General features: G+C 43.3%; 1 protein-coding gene across 1 annotated transcript in view; it reads right to left on the bottom strand.

The window, feature by feature from the left end:
• LOC126092489 (ATP-binding cassette subfamily G member 4-like) overlaps positions 1-18,963 on the bottom strand; it is a 334,061-nt gene extending 315,098 nt beyond the window's left edge. Inside the window, exon 1 of the mRNA XM_049908106.1 lies at positions 18,060-18,963. Coding sequence (XP_049764063.1) covers positions 18,060-18,201 — 142 coding nt within the window. The 5' untranslated portion in view covers positions 18,202-18,963. The remainder of the gene's footprint in view (positions 1-18,059) is intronic.
• Positions 18,964-23,943: the final 4,980 nt, after the last annotated feature.

Here is a 23,943-nt window from a genome sequence, read left to right as displayed (position 1 = left end):
CATTTGAACCATTTGTTAATATTCATCTTACAAAACACTCTCCATTCCGTTCAACTGTTCAAGTCCTTTGCTATCCCAGAAGAATTATAAGGGGCGATCAAAAATTTTCCGTTCGAGGGCCGTACAGTCCAGAATGTCAGTGATGCAATCGTCCCACCGACGCCGAGGCAGCAGGTTGAAGATACCCGTCTGGTAAACCATCGTGGCCTGCTGCGTGAAGAAGTCCTTAACTGCCGCGTGCACATCCTCGTCCGACAGGAATTATCGATCTTTCAAAGCCTTCCTTACGTAACTGAGGGAGTGATAATCGCATGGGGAGGTATGAGGAGTGTACCCCAGTAGAGGCTGGTCTCCCAGACGGACCGGAGTCTTGTGTCCGATCGCTACCAGCGCGGAACTTGGCGCAGCGTTCCACAACGATGGTTTTGGACAGACACGCTGCCCCATACACAGTCTCCATTCTCCGGTGAACGTCTGTCCTTCGACAGCCAAGAAAAGATTAATAGCACGTTCGTTCTGTTTGGAGGCATTTGGTGTTGAGGGGAGACGGAAGGCAAGTGAGCTTCAAAACTTCGATTTTTTAGATTTTAGCATATTTGAAATGCCTTGTCTTCCCTGTGTGAAACAGGTTTTGTTTCATATAAATACGACAATTTTTCGTGAGATATGATGGTTTTCCTGACACTCTGTGCAATCTGGCATTCAAATGCCACGCCTTACTTTTTGCGCCATGCAGAGATAATGCACAACATTTAATTAAATGAAATTAAGTTAAACCCATATTTAGAGACATCTGGAAAGATACCTTGTTGAACAAATCTCTTCATGGGAAAACCCAAAATTTAAATGAATATGTGAATTCTGTCATTTGGAACGGATTACCGAAACTGTATTTGTTTAGCTTACAACCCTAAAATTTGGTGTTTAAGGTGCTATTTTATGCTTCAGTGATGGTGTAATTAGAAAATTGGATGTTTTGGAATTATTGAACATAAAATCTAGTGGAAATACTGCAAAATCGTTGGTGCAAATAGGTAAAGAGAGAATCCGCAAAGCAGATATTGCTAATTTAAAATGCACAAAAGTGCCAGACAGAAAAGAAGAGGGACCAAGAGAAGAAAAGATCAGTATGATTCAGATGATGCTCACCATGGTGCAGGAAAATATTAGTGGTAAGTAATTCTCATCATTTACTATGCTAGAATTGCAATATTAAACTTTAAATGGATTTTTCTCAAAACTAAATTTTTTTTACTTTCAGGTGCCATTATTTGATAAACTAACGTGGTTAGAAACATGAAATTTGCTCAATTTGTGCTGCAGATGGTAATAGGTTATTACAAGTAAATTGAGAACCAACAAAGAATCAGAAACTGTTTTATAATAATTAATGTACAAAAAAGTTAAATTTTACTAGTGAAAGAATAATTTTTTTTCTTCAAAACCATTAGAGGTATTATGTTCATTTTACTTGTAAGTTGAGGTATATATGTCATATATATGCAGTAAAAATTTCATTGTTTTATCACTTATAGTTCTTTTGAAAAGTGTACCTATTCAAAGTGTAAAATAGCATTGGCAGAATAGGGATAAAAGTTGCCTTCCGTCTCGCCTTAACGTCGCCGTAGACCACGTTTCCGCATTTATCGCACGGACGTCGGAAAGAGACGAATGCCACACTTCTACCTTGCCTATATGTCGATGCTTGTATACCTGCATCATAGTCCCGCTACGTTCTACATACATTGCATCAACGCCCTCCAACGAAAATATTTTTTTATCGCCCTTTATACAATGTGATCGACAAACCTCAAAGGCTTTTTTCCTATCACTGGTCATTCCTTTCCGAATTTCACCTTCGCTTCCTTTACTGCTTGTCAGTCGTACAGACTGAAAACATCGGATACATACTACAAACATGGCTCACTCCCTTCGGAATCACTGCTTCCCTGTCCTGTCCTTCGACTCTTACGAATGCAGGTCGGAAAACTGGAAATTTGTGGTAAGGTCTTATGGGACCAAACTGCTGAGGTCATCGGTCCCTAAGCTTACGCGGTACTTAACCTAACTTAAACTAACTTACACTAACGAAAACACACACACCCATACCCGAGGGAGGACTCGAACCTCCGACGGAGGGAGCCGCGCGGACCGTGGCAATGCGCCTCAGACCACGTGGCGAATGCAGTTTGGTTTCTGTAGAAGTTGCAAATAATTTTTCGCTCTCTGTCTCTTACCTCTGATAACCTGCCAGTGCGATAGAAAATAATGCGAAAACGAGCAAACAAAACTGTTTTGACACTTTGTCGTGAAAGCTCATATATAACATTTTGAGGTAAAGATTCTAGGTACAAACCGATGATACAGACATGGGCAACTAGTACAATCTGCGATTAATAGAATGAAACATCGTTATCGCAGTCAATTGACGGAAAAAGTAGGAGACAGAGAAGAACCAGCAAGACGAAACTTTTAGACGATGATCAATCGTGGAACTGTAATCATGTGTTAAGGTTGAAGAAAGTGGCTGCAGCGCGGGGCGTGTGCAGAGAGAGGCGGAACGCCGTTAGGTTCCGGTGGTGACCTTAGGAAGGGAAGGTCGAAAACATGCTTACTGTATTCCCGGCGGGCGACGCGGAACTCTTTGCCAGTCATATCGTCCGTTCGTGCGGGGAGGTCAAAACACTGGCCGCTCATAACGTCCATGCTGTTTGCGCGCATCGCAGTTTCCTGGTTTACTTAATGAACAACTGGTAGTCGTCTTGCAGCCGTTTAGAATTAATAACAACGGAAAACTACCCCTAAAGACTGAACAAAAACAACTCGCGGATAAAGAATTCGGTATCGTTCTAATGTGGGAGGTGTTACCGCACAGTATATTTGCGCATTCCATCTCAGCAGTCTGCTCGCGTTTTTTGGATAGCAGTTTTATTCCACATTTCCCTGCCTTCCTCATCTAAAAAGTGAAATAAAACAAAAATTAAAATAGAAAAGGTCGAAGAAAGGGGTGTCCAATAGACGCGGAAAACTGTAGCTTTCTGCAGGAATCCATGTCAGTTCCGAAAACAATGATTGTGTGAAACCCAGCTCGCTCTGTTCGTCCACGAGACACAGAAGGCAGTAGGTACAGGCACCCAGGTATATACCTCGTCCCCTGACTTGCCAAAGGCATTCGGCACAGTTTCGCACTATCGCCTAATGAATAAAATACCAGCGTATGGAATATCATAATAACTGTATGACAGAATTGAAGAGTTTCTAACAAACAGAACACAGCACGTCTTTCTGGACGGGGAGGTGTCTTCAGACGAAAAAGTAACTTCGGGCGTAGCCCAAGGGGTGTGTTATAGGACCGTTATTCTTCAGTGGATAATCTCGAAAACTTAATGAGACTTTTCGCGAATGTTGTATACAGAGAAGTCGCAAAGCTAGGACATTGCAGCGAAATGCAGGAAGATCTGCGCAGCTCTGAGGTTTGGTACAGGGAGTTGTAATTGCTATTCAATATAAACAAATGTAACGTATTGTAAATACATAGACGAAAGGCGCTTTATTGTACGGTTACAAAGTTGCAGAACAGTCACTGGAAACAATTACTTCCATAAAATACGTGTACGGAGAGATTTGCAGTGGAACGATCACATAAAATTATTCGCGAGTGAGGCAGATGCTACACTGAGATTCATCAGAAGAATCTTCAGGAAATATAGTCCATCAACAAAGAATGTGTCTTACAAAACACTCGTTCGACCAATACTTGAATACTGCTCTTCATTATGGGAATCGCACCAGATAGGACTGACAGAGGAAATAGAGAAGATACAAAAAAGAGCAGAGCGTTTCGTTACAGGTTGATTTAGTAAGCGCGAAAGCATCACGGAGATGCTCGGCCAATTCCATCGGGAGATGGTGCAAGAGAGGCGTTCTGCGTCACGTTAAATTTCAGAAGAGTCAACCAATATATTGCTTCCTCCTATGTGTAGCTCGCAAAAAGACCATGAAGATAAAATTCTAGTGCACACGGAGGCTTACCGGCAATTATTCTTCCCGCGACTCACACGCGACTGGAACATGAAAAGTGAGAAGTGATATTGGTACACAAACTACCCTCCACTACACATCGTAAGGTGGCCTGCGGACTATAGACGTTGCGTAGATGTAGAAGTTAAATAAACTGCAGAATTCACGGTCCTGGTCACAATTTATTGCAACCGGTTCCGTTGTACAGCCGTCATAAAATCTTAGAAAGGCAAACACACCGAGTGCGCGTAGCCGTTACAATCCTCAATTTCTAGGTATCTGCCCGACAGTACCTCTAAGTTTACATTTGTTACGTCCTCTGTGTCTGCAGTTACGTGCTACTCATAGAGAACAGTCTTCATTTGATTTCCTAAAAATAACTGGAGGACACATTTCCCTTTCTACGTGAAGTAACGCCTTTTACATATGTGTTCAGTGATTAGAAAGTCCAACGAAGCACCAAGAATGGATTAATTTCCCTCGAACAGCAAACCGAGTGAGATGGCGTATTGGTTAGTACACTGGACTCGTGTACGGGTGGTCGGAGGTTCAAATCACTGACTGGCCATACAGTTTAAGTTTTACATGAATCTTCTCACTCGCTTAAACGAGAATGCCGGGATGGTTCCTTTAAAAGGCACGGCCGGTTTCCTGTCAGAGTCCGGCACCAATGAGTTCGTCGTCGAAGAGACGTTAAACGCTAATCTTCCCTCCTTCCTTCGTTTGAATAACAATTAACCACATAAGTCAATAAAGTGTATGTATCCAGTTTGACGCACCGCGCTGTGTTATCGCGGTAATTCAGTTATGGTTGCTCTGTGGATGCTGGTTGAAATCCTGCACGCGTAGAGGAAATTTATTGTAGAAATTTTAAAACCGTAGGATACTGTACCAAAATGAGACGCTATTGTGTGTTGAATCTGTGCTAAGGAATGGGAGAACAGATGTTGAGTTAAGCGCAGCCGTAACAGTATTAAAAGCTAAATGATGCAACAGAGGTGTGAACAATTTCCTCAAGTGTTCTCCATAAATAATACAGACGTTGCACCAAACTACAGGCACATTCGTCTGCTCTAAATCGCTGCAATAAAGCATGCTGCTGCCACAAAAATTTTCCAGTGTAGTACAAAATCTTTCCTGTGGGAGTTCCAGTCATTATTACTGTAACAGCTATGCTTTCAGTGAAATTCGGAGAATTCCTAACTTTGTAATGACGAAACCATGTTTACTTTTGGGAATTCCGAACAAAAAGAAGGTATTTATCTGAAGACCACAAAAATATTCTGAGAGACAGTATCTACTGTACTGAAAGAGCCATTTGGAGTGTTTCCCGTGGGCTAAAGACAACTCGTATTTACATCTATATGGATACTCTGCAAATCACACTTAAGTACCTGGCAGAGGGTTCGTCGAAGCACCTTCAAAATAATTCTCGATTATTTCACTCTCGAACAGCACGCGGAAAATCTAACACCCATATCTTTCCGTGCGAGCTCTGATTTCCCTTATTTTATTATGATGATCTTTTCTCCTATGTAGGTTGGCGTCAACAAAATAATTTCGCATTCGGAAGAGGAAGTTGGTGACTGAAATTTCGTGAGAAGATTCCGCCGTAACGAAAAACGCCTTCGTTTTAATGGTGTCCACCCCAAACTCTGTATAAAGTCCGTGACACTCTCTTCCCTATTTCGCGATAATACAAAACGTGCTGCTCTTCTTTGGACTTTCTCGATGTACTCTGTTAATCCTATCTGATAAGCATCGCAGATTGCGCAGCATTACTCCATAAGAGGACGGCCAAGCGTAATGTAGGCAGTCTCTTTAGTAGATCTGTTACATTTTCTAAGTGTTCTGCCAATAAAACGCAGTCTTTGGTTTGTCTTCCCCACAACATTTCTGTGTGTTCTTTCCAATTTAAATTGTTCCTAATTGTAATTCCTAGATATTTAGTTGAATTTACGGCCTTTAGATTACACTGATTTACCGTGCAGCCGACGTTTAACGGATTCCTTTTCCCACTCATGTGGATGACCTCACACTTTTCATTATTTAGTGTCAATTGTCAGGTATTATACTCAATGAGCAATAAGGTAAACGTATTTCTCGGTCAAGTTTTTCTTTTATTCTTTATAAATGACAGCAATTTTATATACTGGAATTCATTCTCAGATTGGAAGACGAAATAATTTATAGCATAACGAGATATGTATTTTGTTTCCCCTCTTTCCCTGGAAGTTTTGCAGCTGTGCAAACGTGTTACGCAGTTTATCTGAAATAGTCAAAGATAAAGTTAGCATGTTAAGAGCATCGACTGTTCAGTGTTGTCTGGAACAGAATGCAGAGACAGTCGTAGTTTTGTCATATTCATGTCAGGCACTAATTTGGTTTGCTGGCATTGTCGGAAAGAGACCACGCTACCTGCTTTAAAAAAATATTGAGTACCAACTGTTACCTGCGACTGCGCTCCCATATCAGTACTTTTGTTATGATGAGGGATGGTGAGTAAGTAAGCTAGTTATTTATAAATAGATGTGTGTATAGTGATGTGGATGTGAATGTTTGTACTATAAACGCATGTAATGCCTTTATATAGGTACGTAATGAATGTGTCTCTTTTTGGCGTACGTCGAATCTTAGTTTAAAAAATATTAAAAACTACACGTTTTCTTTCTTAAAGACCATTGCATAATCTTGCCACAATTCTGTACACAACATTTTTGGTGTTGCTTTCTTTTGCAAGTACCCAAAGATTTTGTGAATTCGATACACAGGAGCACACAACATAGGATTATCCATGAGAAACACATCGTTTTTCTAATTGCACACTCGCAACTTTGAGTGTTTGCCATTGAGTTTTATACCAAAAGCAATTTTTAGGGGGTACTGCAATCTTTTTAAATTGAAAGTCAAACCCTTCGGTATAATTTGAACCAAAAATCTTTTCCCTTTACCTATGCCACAATTATAAAAGCCCTAATAATATATCAGCCAAAGCATGTAATTTGGAGGTGCGAACAGTTACACAATCTGGTAGCGTCAAGATTTCGCATGAAGAGGACCGGAACACCAACCTTCAACCTGTTTATGAGATGGCACTCATGAGAATTTCAAAGTGTTAAGAAAGTCTATAGGGTATGAAGTGACTTGTTCAGCGTCATTAATTCTATCTACAGGCAATATTCTACAATATAGACTTTTCAAAATTATTAAATATCTTTTAAACTGACGAAGAAAGAAAATAAATAATTTCTGGTTCGGTACAGCGCAAATTTTATAATATTTGTACATTAAATAACGTCAGCTGCCTACATGTGTCCGTCTGTTACTTCTATGCTCTGTACGCACAAGCAGCGTCACTGATAATCATAATACAAATAATTTAATAATTTTGTGATTCTGTGTCTCGTTTGGTAAAAACGGAGCCCTTAAAGGATCAATTTGTTGTCTTAAAATTGTTAATTTGTAATTATATCACACGAGAAAAATGTTTTGTCATTTGTTACAGATTGTCTGTCCGTCTCTTAAGACTTCTTTTTCTCAGGATCAGGTAAACATATCAAGTTCGTATTTATATCATACACTAAGGTCAACAACTCATTAGCGGTGTAATTAACAATTTTCGGATTTTTCGTTCACTTATACAGTGGAACATTGCGTCTTGCCAAATTTCATGATTCCAGGTGGATAGCAAGTACCCTGTGGGTTGTAATGTGTGAATTTGCGAGCATCAAAATATGCGACTTAATTGCAGTTGCTAGTTATCACATCATATTAATATAACCCCATAATTAATCAAATAAATGAAAAATTACAATAGCAAATGCGAAATTATACAAAATGCACACTTAGAACTTAAAATTAAAGCATTTTCGAAAGTCTTGGAATTCCCAGGTCCTTTAACTAGCCAGTATCGATATAAATAACCGGCAAAAGTCGTCGACATTCTTGATTTCCGGGATGGATGACCTGTCTGTATACAAAATGAAGACCGAGCGAGGTTGCGCAGTGGTTAGCACACTGGACCCGCATTCAGGAGGACGACTGTTCAATCTCGCGTCCGGCCATCCTGATTTAGGTTTTTCGTGATTTCCGTAAATTGCTTCAGGCAAATGCCGGATGGTTCCTCTGACAAGGTACGGCCGACTTCCTTCTCGATCCTTCCCTAATCCGATGAGACCGATGTTCTCGTTGTTTGGTTTCTTCCCCCAAATCAACCCAACCCCATAACGAAGATTGTACGAAACCCAAAGTGCGCAAGTCCTATTAGTACTTATCCGAATTTTTTAAACATGGTTTACGTCCACTGATGTAAAAATAATGGTTCCATTCTCTACTTCGCCGTCTTACGGGCCTATTTATTTATTTATTTAGTTTCTAAAGTAGTCCATGTTCTTCGTCAGATTTCAATCTATTCCCGTATCAAATTTCGTCAAATCACTTCATACGTTTGGTCACGAAAACGTATCAGATAGGGTTACTTTCGCGTTTATAATATTAGCATGGATTGCTCATAAGTCTGTGATCCTAAGCAGGATGGGTTAGTAGCACAGAAAGAGATCAAGCGAAGAACGGCGAGTTTCCTCACGGAATCGTTTAGGCGGCGCGAGTAGAACAAAGTCCAGTGGCAGAGCCTTCAACAGAGGCGATGTACATCCCGCAAAGGTTCCCTGTTCGCATTCAGAGAGCTTGCGCTCCGGGAACAGACGGGCGACACATTACGTCCTTCTGTGTAAGTCTCGTAAAGCGACCACGTGGAGGAAATCAGAGACATTGAAGGTCATACGAAAATTTATCGAGAATCGGTCTTTCCACGAACATTCGCGTATGGAGAGGGAAAGGACGTACCGATGGTAGTAAAAGTACCTTCTGCCACTCACCGTTAGGTGGTTTGCAGAGTACAAAAAGGAGAGGGGCTGAATACCGGATCACGTACGCATTACGCATAAAAGGCAATGAACGCGCTGGCCAGGTTGCCAAGCAGGTGCAACAACTCGCACCTACCGTAATACCTGTCTCACTACCAACGGCTTGCTTTTAAGGTACAAGAAGAATGATCATCATGTAACAAAGACACTAAAATCGAATGAATATGGGACTGTGCTAGCCAACAGCGCTTACCTCATACCCAACTGTTTCTTAATTCTGGTGTTAAACGGCAAGAAATTGTCCCCATCAGAAGCTTAATGGAAGTCCACACGGTTGCCAACAAAGTGAAACATCTGTTGGTGATAATTATCTCTTCAAATTACTTTACTGTTGAAGATGACATCCAGCATTATTTTTTGGAGCATGTGAAACATAAGAAACGTAATGAGAGAGCACTATATGAAGGATTCAAAATTGTGGATTCAAATGGTTCAAATGGCTCTGAGCACTATGGGACTCAACTGCTGAGGTCATTAGTCCCCTAGAACTTAGAACTAGTTAAACCTAACTAACCTAAGGACATCACAAACAGCCATGCCCGAGGCAGGATTCGAACCTGCGACCGTAGCGGTCTTGCGGTTCCAGACTGCAGCGCCTTTAACCGCACGGCCACTTCGGCCGGCAATTGTGGATTGTACCTCGCTCCGATTCCTTGAACTAACAAGCAAAATGACGCAAGTAAATACAGTCGTAATTCATTAGACTTTGTTCAAAGGATCTTGAATGATAATTTATTAATTTTAAAGAATTCAGTCTGGGATCACACGAATATTATAACTGCAAGTTTCGACTTATTACATAGTCACCACGAGATGATGTGTTTAAAAAGAAGGAAAAGGGAGACAGTAATCCAGTAGAAAACTAAATAACAAATCAAACTAACTTCTACACACAACTATACGTTCGTAGTGCGGCTTGGGGGTCTAGTGGTGAAGAGTGAGTCTTGAGACCGCGAGGTCGGGGGATCGAATTTATAAGTCTGTCTTTACGCTGGCCATCATCTTCCAATGATGTGAAGATATGCCGGGAACACTACGTGGCTCGTATTGCGCGTTAAACTATTTCCCTGGTACTGTAGATTAGATTATGGGCACGTAATTCGTCGAAGAGGCGTCCAGTTGAAAGAATTCGCAAATGGGCGGCTCAATAACTCTCTTGAAGGGCGCAGTCATGCCATATGAATCTGCTTTCCTATAATCTTGAATACATTACATAGCACCTCGTCGTTTGAACAGGCTCAGAGAGCCAACCGCAGTGCAAGCATAATTACGCTCTGATCGTTTGAACTGAGCCGTAGTAGCATCAAGTTGCTGATTCATAGATCGCAGATGTAACATTAAAATATTGACAGTATAAAACTAATTGTGACAGAAAGTTTTCTAGAATCGAAAACCAGTGAAAAGGCTTAGTTACCGCTGTAGATACGCCAGACGTGCCATAGAAGATTTAGGGCCCGATGAGAGCCCTATCAGATTCTAAACAGAATTTGAAAAAGGAAAAAAAGAAAACGTGTAGACACAGGAGAAGGCCGCTGCAACGGTGGCCGAAACGTTGGTTTTCCTCCAGCAGCAGTAGTTTTGTACATTATGATGCGGTACCATACCCAGAAAACTTTTATGTCGACTGACTCTGGCCGCGGAAGCAAAACAATGGTTCAAATGGCTCTGAGCGCTATGGGACTTAACTTCTGAGGCCATCAGTTCCCTAGAACTTAGAACTACTTAAACCTAACTAACCTAAGGACATCACACACATCCATGCCCGATGCAGGATTCGAACCTGCGATCGTAGCGGACGGGCGGTTGCAGACTGTAGCGCCTAGAACCGCTCGGCCACCCCGGCCGGTTCTGGCCGCGGAAGCCTACGCAGTTATAAAAGTCCGGGTTGTCTTCATCCAGGACAAATGATGCGAATAAAACTATATGTAGAAAGAGAATTTTGCGACAATAAATCACTGCGTTTTGAAGACTTAGTATTATACAGTGAGTCAAAAAATTTTCTCAAATATTTCATCGTGTTTAAATAATTTGTCTTTTCTTAAGCGCCAATCGTTTGTTATATTAACTACGCTGTCTTATTCTTTCTGTTGGTGCCCGACTGTTCACATGTAAGTTAATAGTAATGGCATCTGATTCTCAGTTTGAAAACGTCTATTAAAAAAAAAGAATTTCGTTTATCGACCGTTTTAAAAATTGGGACCGGGTTGCTTAGTGGCTATATACTTTTGTGTACCAGTCGTGCGCTATCGTTAAACTTTTTCTTATTTATCACAAAGAACGTGCATTCTTACGAAACGAACTGCGATTGTGCCGTATTTTAATTAGGCGTATCACTTTATCATATGAGAATTTCAGTAATTTAAGCGGCCAGTTGCCACTATACAATGACGGGAGTCAACATTGCACATTGCTCTGATTGAAGTAACAGCTCGAAAAGGAACCTTTATTCTTTAAAATCATTTTGAAGTAACTTTTGTTCATAGTTTCCTTTTTTTAAATTCTCAGTTGCATCGTTTTTGAAGTGTGACTTCTCTAGGCTTCGACTTGTAAATACACAACTTCACATAACTTTTTTTCATTCTTAACAGTCGTAAATATGAGAGATCAATTTTCAAGTCAAAATAAAATATAGAGGAGAAAGTACTCTTCAGCAACAACGCTAATTATCGATATTTGCTCAATATCAGCGGTCTCAGCTGTTGCACAACACCACTGACAGTAATGTCTATCTCATTCATCCTTGCACAAGATAAACCACAATAAGCCTCACCTTCCCGGTCCAAGTCGTGAAGGGCACTGCACGAAGCCACTCAAAACGGAATAAATGACATAGAATGCAGCTATCGTTTCTACAACGGCATATTTTCATTATCGCTAGTTATAAGGCTCTTCTGTTTGGCGTTATCTCTTCCAGTCCTACTCGTCACGGAACCACACCTCAAAATAGCTAGCGATGTTATTAGTACTTATTGTGTAAAATATGAGAATTAATGCGACTTTAATTAGCCTAACATTGTTGAAGAATAGATTTACGTCTTTATTCTCTATCTTATTTAATATAATTACGTACGAATTTAGTTTCTACATCTACATGCATACTCCGCAATCCACCATACGGTGCGTGGCGGAGGCTACCTCGTACCGCAACTAGCATCTTCTCTCCCTGTTCCATTCCCGAACAGAACGAGGGAAAAATGACTGCCCGTATGCCTCTGTACGAGCCCTAACCTCTCTTATCTTTGTAGTCTTTCCGTGAAATATAAGTTGGCGGCAGTAAAATTGTACTGCAGTCAGCCACAAATGCTGGTTCTCTAAATTTCCTCAGTAGCGATTCACGAAAAGAACGCCTCCTTTCCTCCGGAGACTCCCACCCGAGTTCCTGAAGCATTTCCGTAATACTCGCGTGATGATCAAACCTACCAGTAACAAATCTAGCAGCCCGCCTCTGAATTGCTTCTATGTCCTCCCTCAATCCGACCTGATAGGGATCCCAAACGCTCGAGCAGTACTCAAGAATAGGTCGTATTAGTGTTTTATAAGCGATCTCCTTTACAGATGAACCACATCTTCCAAAAATTCTACCAATGAACCGAAGACTACTATCTGCCCTCCCCACAACTGCCATTACATGCTTGTCCCACTTCATATCGCTCTGCAATGTTACACCCAATCGACGTGACTGTGTCAAGCGCTACACTACTAACGGAGTATTCAAACATTACAGGATTCTTTTTCCTATTCATCTGCATTATTTACATTTATCTATATTTAGAGTTAGCTGCCATTCTTTACACCAATCACAAATCCTGTCCAAGTCACCTTGTATCCTCCTACAGTGACTCAATGACGACACCTTCCCGCACACCACAACATCGTCAGCAAACAGCCGCACATTGCTATCCACCCTATCCAAAAGATCATTTATGTAGATAGAAAACAACAGCGGACCTACCACACTTCCCTGGGGCACTCCAGATGATATCCTCACCTCCGATGAACACTCACCATCGAGGACAACGTACTGGGTTCTATTACTTAAGAAGACTTCGATCCACTCACATACTTGGGAACCAATCCCATATGCTCGTACCTTAGTTAGGAGTCTGCAGTGGGGCACCGAGTCAAACGCTTTCCGGAAGTCAAGGAATAAGGCATCATTCGGATTCCCTTCATCCATGGTTCGTAAGATATCATGTGAAAAAAGGGCGTTTCATACATTAATCTACCTTACGATCCTGCGTCCTGCAGTGATCTGATGATAGCTTCGTTAAAACGTGAGTGCGAGTCGCGGGGTGCGCTGTGTTCGGTGCGCGGGGCGTGAGGTGACCCGAGTGTGGCGACCCGAACGGGCAACCGCCTGAGGCAGGGCGTCGTTGATGGTTGCGTCTGCATTGCGAATTTTTCGTAGCAAATTAATTATGACTTAGACTCAACGATTTGATATTGTTGTTGCGATATTCACCCACGTTACCTGTGTATCTTACTTGTGTTTAAATTTCATACTTTATCATTTTGAGATACATTATGTTTTTATTTCATTTACTTAGCGGTCCCTTGACGCGACGACGCTTGAATCAAAATATCACTAATTATATTAAACTGAAAGGGGCAATACATATCCTTTTTTAAATTTTTAGATGTTTCTTGTGTCGGGGTTTTCTTCAATTTTTAATTTAAGTTTTATTTCATGCTTTTTAAACTTTATATTTTACTTGTAGACACGGTACGATCGACACACTGTGCTCATACACAAATACTTTCGGGGGCGAAACACGACATTGTGACGTCCGTTCTTTCTCACTTACGCGATTTACGTGTTTCTTTCTTTAATTCACACACATATTAATTGACTATGTTTCGGTATATATTTAGATAATTTAGGTAACAAAATGGTTCAAATGGCTCTGAGCACTATGGGACTTAACATCTGAGGTCATCAGTCCCCTAGAACTTAGAACTACTTAAACCTAAGTAACCTAAGAACAGCACACACATCCATTCCCGAGGCAGGATTAGAACCTGCGACCGTAGCAGTCGCATGGTTCCCGACTGAAGCGCCTAGAATCGCTCGGCCGCCGCGGCCGGCAAGTTAGGTAACAAGCAATAAGCAGTGGCGATAATTCTAAATAAAGTCGGAAGAAAGTAGGCTGCCATTGCGTTCTCCTGTAATAGGTTACCTAAACATCAGGGCAAAATAAGTACTGAATTGTAGACCTCAAAAAGAACTACAAAGAAGTCTGCCAGAGCATATGTTGATCTTGGAGTCACAACGTCCTTTTTTCTCTTTTGTACGAGCTGAAACGGGCGACTTCAAAAAATATATATCAATGTTGCTCAAGCGTAAAAAATAAACATATGTTCTCGCGGACTTACATTTGGATTTTAGATGTTTTTAAGCTCTACTACGTCACTTGATGTAGGTCTTCCATATTACGTAGGGTATAACAAGAGAGAACGCTGGCGGAAAACTTTTTTACTTAATTTCGCTGATGAAATTTAAAAGGTGGAACAGACATTTTTGGAGCATAGCTAAGAACCATCCCGATTAAACCAGTTTTCAAACTTAAAAAAAATAAACCTGGATTAACAAAGAACCTTTCGTTTGGGGCTGCGATGCCGCAGACAGATACGCAGATACACATGTTTACGAGGGACATATCATAAATAATACACAGGTTGGTACTACTGTGAATTGTTTGACGCAACAACAATGAAAATTACGTCAGATGCAGTTGCGAGATTGAGGAAGAAGCGCGTGTTTCTTTGTTTTTTCGTTTTGTTCTATAACATAAAGTTGAAGAGTAGGTCTCGGGTACTGTGACTGTTGAAGATCAGAGGTCGTACAAGATCAAAATCTTACGCATCAAAAACCCGACAGAAATTCACAATGCATTAAGCGAAGTTTGTGGTGAGTTTACAGTGGACCATAGTGCAGTTTCACGTTGGGTTAATTGTTTTCGTGGTGGTCAAACGAGCATAGCCGATAAGCCAATTCCTGCAAGGCCAAAAACATCAACAGATGATGTGTGATGGCTGATGCTCTTGGAGATGTACGCTGTGCGACTTATCACGGGAATTCCTCCAACGTCAGTATTCCGTATTCTGACAAATGATTTAAGGAAGAGATGGTTCCAACATTCTTTGAGTGCCGAAGGAAAGCGGAAACGTCTGCACACTGCAACGTTACTCAACGATTCGACACTGCAGGTCAAGGTTTGTAGTGTCGAATTGTCACTACTGATGAAACGTGGATTAGAGACTTTCATTCGGCTTTGAGATCACAGTCCAATGAGTGGAGATGCGCTCAATCAAAGCTCAAGCAAATGATGGTGCTTATGATCACCAAGGGATCATCATTACAAATAGAGTCCCGTGTGGAACTAGTGTCGCAGCAGCGTATTATCGTAACTTCATGCAAAATTTAAGCAGAAAAGTACACAAAACGCGACCTCAGTTGCTCGAGGCTGCGGTATTCTCCATGATAATGATTGGCCGCATCTCAGCAATGTCGTAGCCCAGAAACTGCGCGAATAAGAATGGGAAGTGTTGCCGCATCCTTCCTACAGCACAGAAAAGAGCACACTAGACTTCGATTTCTTCCCGAAGTTGAAAAACCTATGTGTGGACGTCGTATCTGGAAGAGCTTTGTACCACATTTAACCGAGCCATTCAACAGAATTCAGAATTTTGGAACACGTATTATGTTAGAGTATAATGACTTTTCTGGAGACTAGAAATCTACTTTGTAGGAATCAACATGGGTTTCGAAAAAGACGATCGTGTGAAACACAGCTCGCGCTATTCGTCCACGAGACTCAGAGGGGCCATAGACACGGGTTGCCAGGTAGATGCCGTGTTTCTTGACTTCCGCAAGGCGTTCGATACAGTTCTCCACAGTCGTTTAATGAACAAAGTAAGAGCATATGGACTATCAGACCAATTGTGTGATTGGATTGAAGAGTTCCTAGATAACAGAACGCAGCATGTCATTCTCAATGGAGAGGAGTCTTCCGAAGTAAGAGTGATTTCAGGTGTGCCGCAGGGGAGTGTCATAGGACCGTTGCTATTCACAATATACATAAATGACCTGGTGGATGACATCGGAAGTTCACTGAGGCTTTTTGCAGATGATGCTGTGGTATATCGAGAGGTTGTAAGAATGGAAAATTGTACTGAAATGCAGGAGGATCTGCAACGAATTGACGCATTGTGCAGGGAATGGCAATTGAATCTAAATGTAGACAAGTGTAATGTGCTGCGAATACATAGAAAGAAAGATCCTTTATCATTTAGCTACAATATAGCAGGTCAGAAACTGGAAACAGTTAATTCCATAAATTATCTGGGAGTAGGCATTAGGAGTGATTTAAAATGGAATGATCATCTACAGTTGATAGTCGGTAAAGCAGATGCCAGACTGAAATTCATTGGAAGAATCGTAAGGAAATGCAATCCGAAAACAAAGGAAGTAAGTTACAATACACCTGTTCGCCCACGCTTGAATATTGCTCACCAGTGTGGGATCCGTACCAGACTGGGTTGATAGAAGAGATAGAGAAGATCCAACGGAGAACAGCGTGCTTCGTTACATGATCATTTAGTAATCGTGAAAGCGTTGCGGAGATGATAGATAAACTGCAGTGTAAAACTTTGCAGGAGAGACGCTCAGTAGCTCGGTACGGGCTTTTGTTGAAGTTTCGAGAACATACCTTCACCGAGGAGTCAAGCAGTATATTGCTCCCTCCTACATATATCTCGTGAAGAGACCACGAGGACAAACCAGAGAGATTTTAGTTCCCTTAGGTTGTTCGCAGATGATGCTGTAATTCACCGTCTAGTAAGGTCATCCGAAGACCCGTATCAGTTGCAAAGCGATTTAGAAAAGATTGCTGTATGGTGTGGCAGGTGGCAGTGGACGCTAAATAACGAAAAGTGTGAGGTGATCCACATGAGTTCCAAAAAAAAAAAAAAAAAAAAAAAAAAAAAAAAAAAAAAAAAAAAAAAAAAAACCGTTGGAATTCGATTACTCGATAAATAGTACAATTCTCAAGGCTGGCAATTGAACTAAGTACCTGGGTGTTAAAATTGCGAACAACTTCAGTTGGAAAGACCACACAGATAATATTGTGGGGAAGGCGAGCCAAAGGTTGCGTTTCATTGGCAGGACACTTAAAAGATGCAACAAGTCCACTAAAGAGACAGCTTACACTACACTCGTTCGTCCTCTGTTGGAATATTGCTGCGCGGTGTGGGATCCTTACCAGGTGGGATTGACGGAGGACATCGAAAGGGTGCAAAAAAGGGCAGCTCGTTTTGTATTGTCACGTAATAGGGGAGAGAGTGTGGCAGATATGATACGCGAGTTGGGATGGAAGTCATTAAAGCAAAGACGTTTTTCGTCGCGGCGAGATCTATTTACGAAATTTCAGTCACCAACTTTCTCTTCCGAATGCGAAGATATTTTGTTGAGCGCAACTTACATAGGTAGGAATGATCATCAAAATAAAATAAGAGAAATCAGTGCTCGAACAGAAAGGTTTAGGTGTTCGTTTTTCGCGCGTGCTGTTCGGGAGTGGAATGGTAGAGAGATAGTATGATTGTGGTTCGATGAACCCTCTGCCAAGCACTTAAATGTGAATTGCAGAGTAATCATGTAGATTTAGATGTGGAGGAAGATGTAGATTAGAGCCCACACAGAGGCGTACCGACAATCTTTCTTTCCACGAACAATATGAGACTGGAATAGAAGGGAGAACCGAGAGAGGTGCTTTGAGTACCTCCGCCGTACACCGTCAGGTGGCTTTCGGAGTATGGATGTAGATGTAGATCTGGATGGAATTATAGAGATTTCGAGACATTGGGAATCATAGAGAAGCAGAGACTATATTGAAGGACTGTAGAGAGACATTATAAGAAAGTATATGAAAAAATTAGTGGGCGTTATGTTACGGGATGTCCCTCGTGACTTATAACAGCCCTCTGTTTGCGTCGGGAGTTTTAAACAGAAAGCTGTGCTGCGTGGGCGTAGCTGCTGTGCTACGCGCCGGAAGCGGCGCCGCGTGACAGAGCCGGCCGCGTGACAGAGCCGGCCGCTACTCGCTACTCGCTACTCACCGGAGCGGACGCCCGCGCTGCGCACGGAGAAGCACAGGTCGTGGAACTCGATGTCGACGCGCGGCCGCTTCGCCATGCGCGTGAAGCGGCTCTCCTTGCGCACCAGAAGCGGCGGCAGCTTCCCGTCCTCCGTCACCACCATGCTGGCAGTCCGCGATCAACTCCTGCAAGTCCCAACCCCTCTTCTTCCTCCCGCGCCTCTGACTGGCACACGCGCAACTCGCACACACGCAGCTACTGCATGCCTCGCTCGCAGCAGCGGGCGAATTCGGCAGGAGGTTGCGAAGCAGTGTGCTGAGCCTACGGAGCTTCGCAGTGGGAGCCAAGCGCAAGAAGTGAACCGGAGGGCGCTGCCCGTTACGGTAGGCGGGGTCTGAACTGCACGCTCTGTGGACAACGGTGCCGTTCCTCCTGTCTGCCGCTGTCTCTAAGAAACACCGTCGAAGGTCTAACAGTTAGGGCTGCAAAGTAGCTACGTCAAAATTCCATTTACTACTGTAGAGGGTAATTTGTTCGGCACAGTGAGTCGTACTTTATCGGACAAAGCCTTCATACGCAAGGGGCGAAGGTCTTCAAAGGAAATTTACAATTTCTTTATCTCGTTTCACACGAAGGTTGACAAGCCGATATAGTTTGCTGTGGGATGTACAGGGGAAACAGCTACACACTGAACTGAAATAGTTGCTTTAGTCTCTGTTATACTACGTCGCGTGTGTGTACTACTTCCTGTCAGTTCCTCAATACTGCTACAACCAAGTTTGCTACAGTTTAGTGATCCTGCAAAAGGTCCAATTTTCGATAGCTTGCAGTTGTGGGTACGGGAAATCGCCGACTGCGGCGTGCGGGTCCCGGGTTCGTGGTGGCGCCGGTGCGGCTGGCAGCTGTGTTGGACGGGCGGCCGCGATGCGCTCCACACGCCGACTGGAGGGCGCAGCCTGGCGGCCGCTGCAGCCGCAGACCCTCTGGAGGAGGAGGGGAAGGGGTGGAGGAGGGGGGGGAGTGGGTGCACGCGCGTGCCGCTCTTCTGCGGCGCCTCACCTGGCGGCTACTCGCGGACCCGGGCCAACTCTGGTGACGCACGGCCATCAACGTGCTGGCCGGGTCCGCGTGCGTGCGGTCACAAATACCGAGGTACGATTCGAGGCGCGTCTCACACGTCCACCTATTACACTCTCCAGTCAGGTGTCAAAAGCTTGAATAACCACCGATATTTTGAGGTTTGCTTGGGTGAATGTACACTGAAGCGCCGAAGAAACTGCTATAGGCATGCGTATTCAAATACAGAGATACGTAAACAGGCAAAATAGGGTGCTGCGGTCGGCTACGCCTATGTAACACAACAAGCGCCTGGCGCAGTTGTTAGATCGGTTACTGCTGCTACAGTGGTAGGTTATCAAAGTGTGTCTGAACGTGTTGGTATAGTCGGCACACCAGTGATGGGACACAGCATCTCCGAGGTAGCGTTGAACTGGGGATTTTCCCGTACGACCATTTCACTAGTCTACCGTAGGTATCAGGAATCCGGTAAAACATCAAATCTCTGATGTCGCTGCGCCCGGAAAAAGATCCTGCAAGAACGGCACCAACGACGGTTGAACAGAATCGTTCAACGTGAGAGAAGTGCAACCCTTCTGTGGTGTCACCGCCAGACAGAACACTTGCTAGGTGGTAGCCTTTAAATCGGCCGCGGTCCGTTAGTTTACGTCGGACCCGCGTGTAGCTACTATCAGTGATTGCAGACCGAGCGCCGCCACACAGCAGGTCTAGTCTAGAGAGACGCCCTAGCACTCGCCCCAGTTGTACAGCCGACTTTGCTAGCAATGGTTCACTGCCTACATACGCTCTCATTTGCCGAGACGACAGTTTAACGTAGCCTTCAGCTACATCGTTTGCTACGACCTAGCAAGGCGCCATATTCAATTACTATGAATGTATTCTGAACAGATAATATTGCGAATCATGTACCGTCAAGAGCGACGTTCATAATTAATGGATTAATGTTAAGTATCAAACTAATTATGTCCGCTTTCTGAATTCTAATTCCTTGTCATGTTCCAGAACTCACGTGAGTATAGTTCTTCCATCCTCACGCCAGCCTGCGTGAGCTAAAACGCGTGCATTTCGGTCTCCCCTCGTAAAACGGTGTTGGTTCTTCAGCCAACACAACACCTTCCGCAAATCGCTGCAGATTTTAATGCTGGGCCACCAACTGTCAGCGTGCGAACCATTCAACGGAACATCATCGACACCAGCTTTGACAGGCAAAGGCCCGCTCGTGTACCCTTGATGACTGCACGAGACATAGCTTTACGTCTCTCCTTGGACCGTCAACGCCGACATTGAACTGTTGATGACTGGAACCATGTTGCCTGATCGGACGAGTCTCTTTTCAAATTGTATCGAGTGGACGGACGTTTACGGGTATGGAGACGACCTCACGAATCCATGGACCCTACATGTCAGCAGGGGCTGTTCAAGCTGGTGGAGGCTCTGTAATGGTGTGGGGCGTGTATAGGTGGAGATCTCTTCTGAACAGCACGTTGCAAGGCATGCGAGATATGCTCAATAATGTTCACGTCTGGGGAGTTTGGCGGCCAGCGGTAGTGCTTAAACTCACAAGAGTATTCCTGGAACCACTATGCAGCAACTATGTGGCCAGCATCTTCTCCAGACATGAACCCCATCGAACATGCCTGGGATAGAGTGAAAAGGGCTGTTTATGGACGACGTGACCCACCAACCACTCTGAGGAATCTACGCCGAATAGCTGTGGAGGAGTGGGACAATCTGGACCAACAGTGCCTTGATGAACTTGAGGATAGTATGCCACGACGAATACAGGCATGCATCAATGCAAGAGGACGTGCTACTGGGTATTAGAGGTACCGGTACGTACAGTAGTCTGGACCACCATCTCTGAAGGTGTCTAGATACGACTCTAACAAGTGACCTGCATGTAAGCATCCTGTCTGATCTCTTCAAATGGTTCAAATGGCTCTGAGCACTATGGGACTTAACATCTGAGATCATCAGTCCCCTAGAACTTAGAACTAATGAAACATAACTAACCTAAGGACATCACACACATCCATGCCCGAGGCAGGATTCGAACCTGCGACCGTAGCAGTCGTGCGGTCCCGGATTGAAGCGCCTAGAACCGCTCGGCCACACCGGCCGGCTGTCTGATCTCTGCATCCATTTGCGTCCATTGTGCATTCCGACGGACTTGGGCAATTCCATCAGTACAATGCGACAGTACACAAGTCCAATATTGCTCGTACTCCTACGGGTTTATGGACAGCCCTGCAAAATTCATGGTGGCAATTCGATTCAGCACTATTTCAGACATTAGTCTAGTCCATGCTAGGTCGTGTTGCGGCAGATCTGCTTGCTCGAGCGGGCCGTACACGATGTAAGTAGGCTGTTTATGTTTTCTTTATGTAAGTAGGCTGTTTATGTTTTCTTATTGGCAACGTTACGTAGCGCTCTATATGAAAATCACTGGCTGTGCTGTGTGCAGTCTGTGGCTAGTTCGCATTGTTGTCTGCCATTGTAGTGTTGGGCAGCTGGATGTGAACAGCGCGTAGCGTTGCGCAGTTGGAGGTGAGCCGCCAGCAGTGGTGGATGTGGGGAGAGAGATGGCGGAGTTTTGTAATTTGTCCTAAACTGATATATATATATATATATATATATATATATATATATATATATATATATATATATAATGACTATTAAGGTAAATACATTGTTTGTTCTCTATTAATATCTTTCATTTGCTAACTATCCCTATCAGTAGTTAGTGCCTTCCGTAGTTTGAATCTTATTTAGCTGGCAGTAGTGGCGCTCGCTGTATTGCAGTAGTTCGAGTAACGAAGATTTTTGTGAGGTAAGTGATTTCTGAAAGGTATAGTTTAATGTTACTCAGGGCCATTCTTTTGCAGGGATCTTTGATAGTCAGATTGCGTTGCGCTAAAAACATTGTGTGTCAGGTTAAGCACAGTCGTGTATAGTTGTTCTAAGGGGACGTTTCATATAATTTTTTCAAAACATTATTGGCCACTGCCCAAAAATATTTTGTAAAATTTTTTGTGGGGAGCATGGGGGCTATGTAAGTAGGCTGTTTATGTTTTCTTTATGTAAGTAGGCTGTTTATGTTTTCTTATTGGCAACGTTACGTAGAGCTCTATATGAAAATCACTGGCTGTGCTGTGTGCAGTCTGTGGCTAGTTCGCATTGTTGTCTGCCATTGTAGTGTTGGGCAGCTGGATGTGAACAGCGCGTAGCGTTGCGCAGTTGGAGGTGAACCGCCAGCAGTGGTGGATGTGGGGAGAGAGATGGCGGAGTTTTGTAATTTGTCCTAAACTGATATATATATTATGACTATTAAGGTAAATACATAGCAATAGAGAGCCTGTATAAAAAGTGACGCAACTACGAATCTGTGCAAAATGTAAAACGACAAAGAATGCCTTCAGTTCGCGCAGCGGAAGTTAGTGTAGATATTCGCCGAATAAGTCTACATGTAAACTGGCCAAACAGGCGCATGTAAGTAGAAGGCGTTGCCAGCTGATATTGAAAAGTTTAATTTGAAGCCATATCGAATGACAGTTGTACAGCAATTACCGGAGGATGACAGTCAGAGACATGTAGATTACTGCATGTGGCTTTTGAATAACATCATCGATGGCTTGTTAGACCCTTTCCATTAAATCATGAGTGATGAAGCATGGTTTCATCCTTCCGAACATGTGAATTCACAGAAAACGAGGTCCTGATTAATGGAGAACCCTAACACTGTGTGTCAACAAACACTCCATAACGAAAATAATCAGCGTTTGGTGTGGTATAACAGGAACGCGCATCATTGGGCCCATATTTTTTAGCACAATCCACAGCATGGTTGCATATATGGAAAATTCTGACGCATTTTCTGTTCAACTTACTGAATATGAAAGACAATACTGCTTCTTCTAGCAAGACGGGGCAACATGTCAAATGTCTAACGTATTCCTGGAACGAGTCCACGATTTCACTGAACAACCAGCTGTCAGCAAACATTCATAGCCATACGCAATATAGGAACTGAAAGATAATATCAGCCGTGAAGTTGCCGCCATTCATATCCGAACACTATGCTTGATGTATCTGAATATGCTTAGAGGTGCAGAGCTGTCTGTTGATGTTATAGAGGGTCAATTTTAATATCTTCTGCATTCTTGATCTGTGTTTTTCACTGTAACTAATTGGTAAGTCCATTTCAGCTCTTCGTTTCTGTAATTTCACTGCTTTTCCTTTACCCTTACATGGGCTACTGTCTGCGCCACCCTATATTTCTGACCTTCCAAAAACATTTTCAAGGAAATTCCGCTATGCAGACGATATCTCTCTGGCTTATCAATTAAAAAATCTTCGTCAGTCAGACGGAACACAGAGGACTTAGCCGCCCTTAGCTCATATTTTTAAAAACTGGACACTGAAGCCCAGTATTAGTTAGAGAGCCCGCCCGGTTGGCCGTGCGGTCTAACGCACGGCTTTCCGGGCGGGAAGGAGCGCCTGGTCCCCGGCACGAATCCGCCCGCCGGATTTGTGTCGAGGTCCGGTGAGCCGGCCACTCTGTGGATGGATTTTAGTCGGTTTTCCATCTGCCTCGGCAAATGCGGGCTGGTTCCCCTTATTCCGCCTCAGCTACACTATGTCGGCGATTACTGCGCTAACAAGTTCTCCTCGTACGCGTACATCACCATTACTCCACCATGCAAACAAAGGGTTTACACTCGTCTGGTGTGAGAAGTTCCCTGGGGGGGGGGGGGGGGGCCGATCCGCACAATAACCCTGGGTTCGGTGTGGGGCGGCGGAGGGGTGAAGTGGACTGCGGTAGTCGTCG

This window comes from Schistocerca cancellata, chromosome 7, assembly GCF_023864275.1.
Source record: "Schistocerca cancellata isolate TAMUIC-IGC-003103 chromosome 7, iqSchCanc2.1, whole genome shotgun sequence".
NCBI classification, from domain to species: Eukaryota; Metazoa; Arthropoda; class Insecta; order Orthoptera; family Acrididae; genus Schistocerca; species Schistocerca cancellata.
This window is presented reverse-complemented; position numbering and strand designations above follow the sequence as displayed.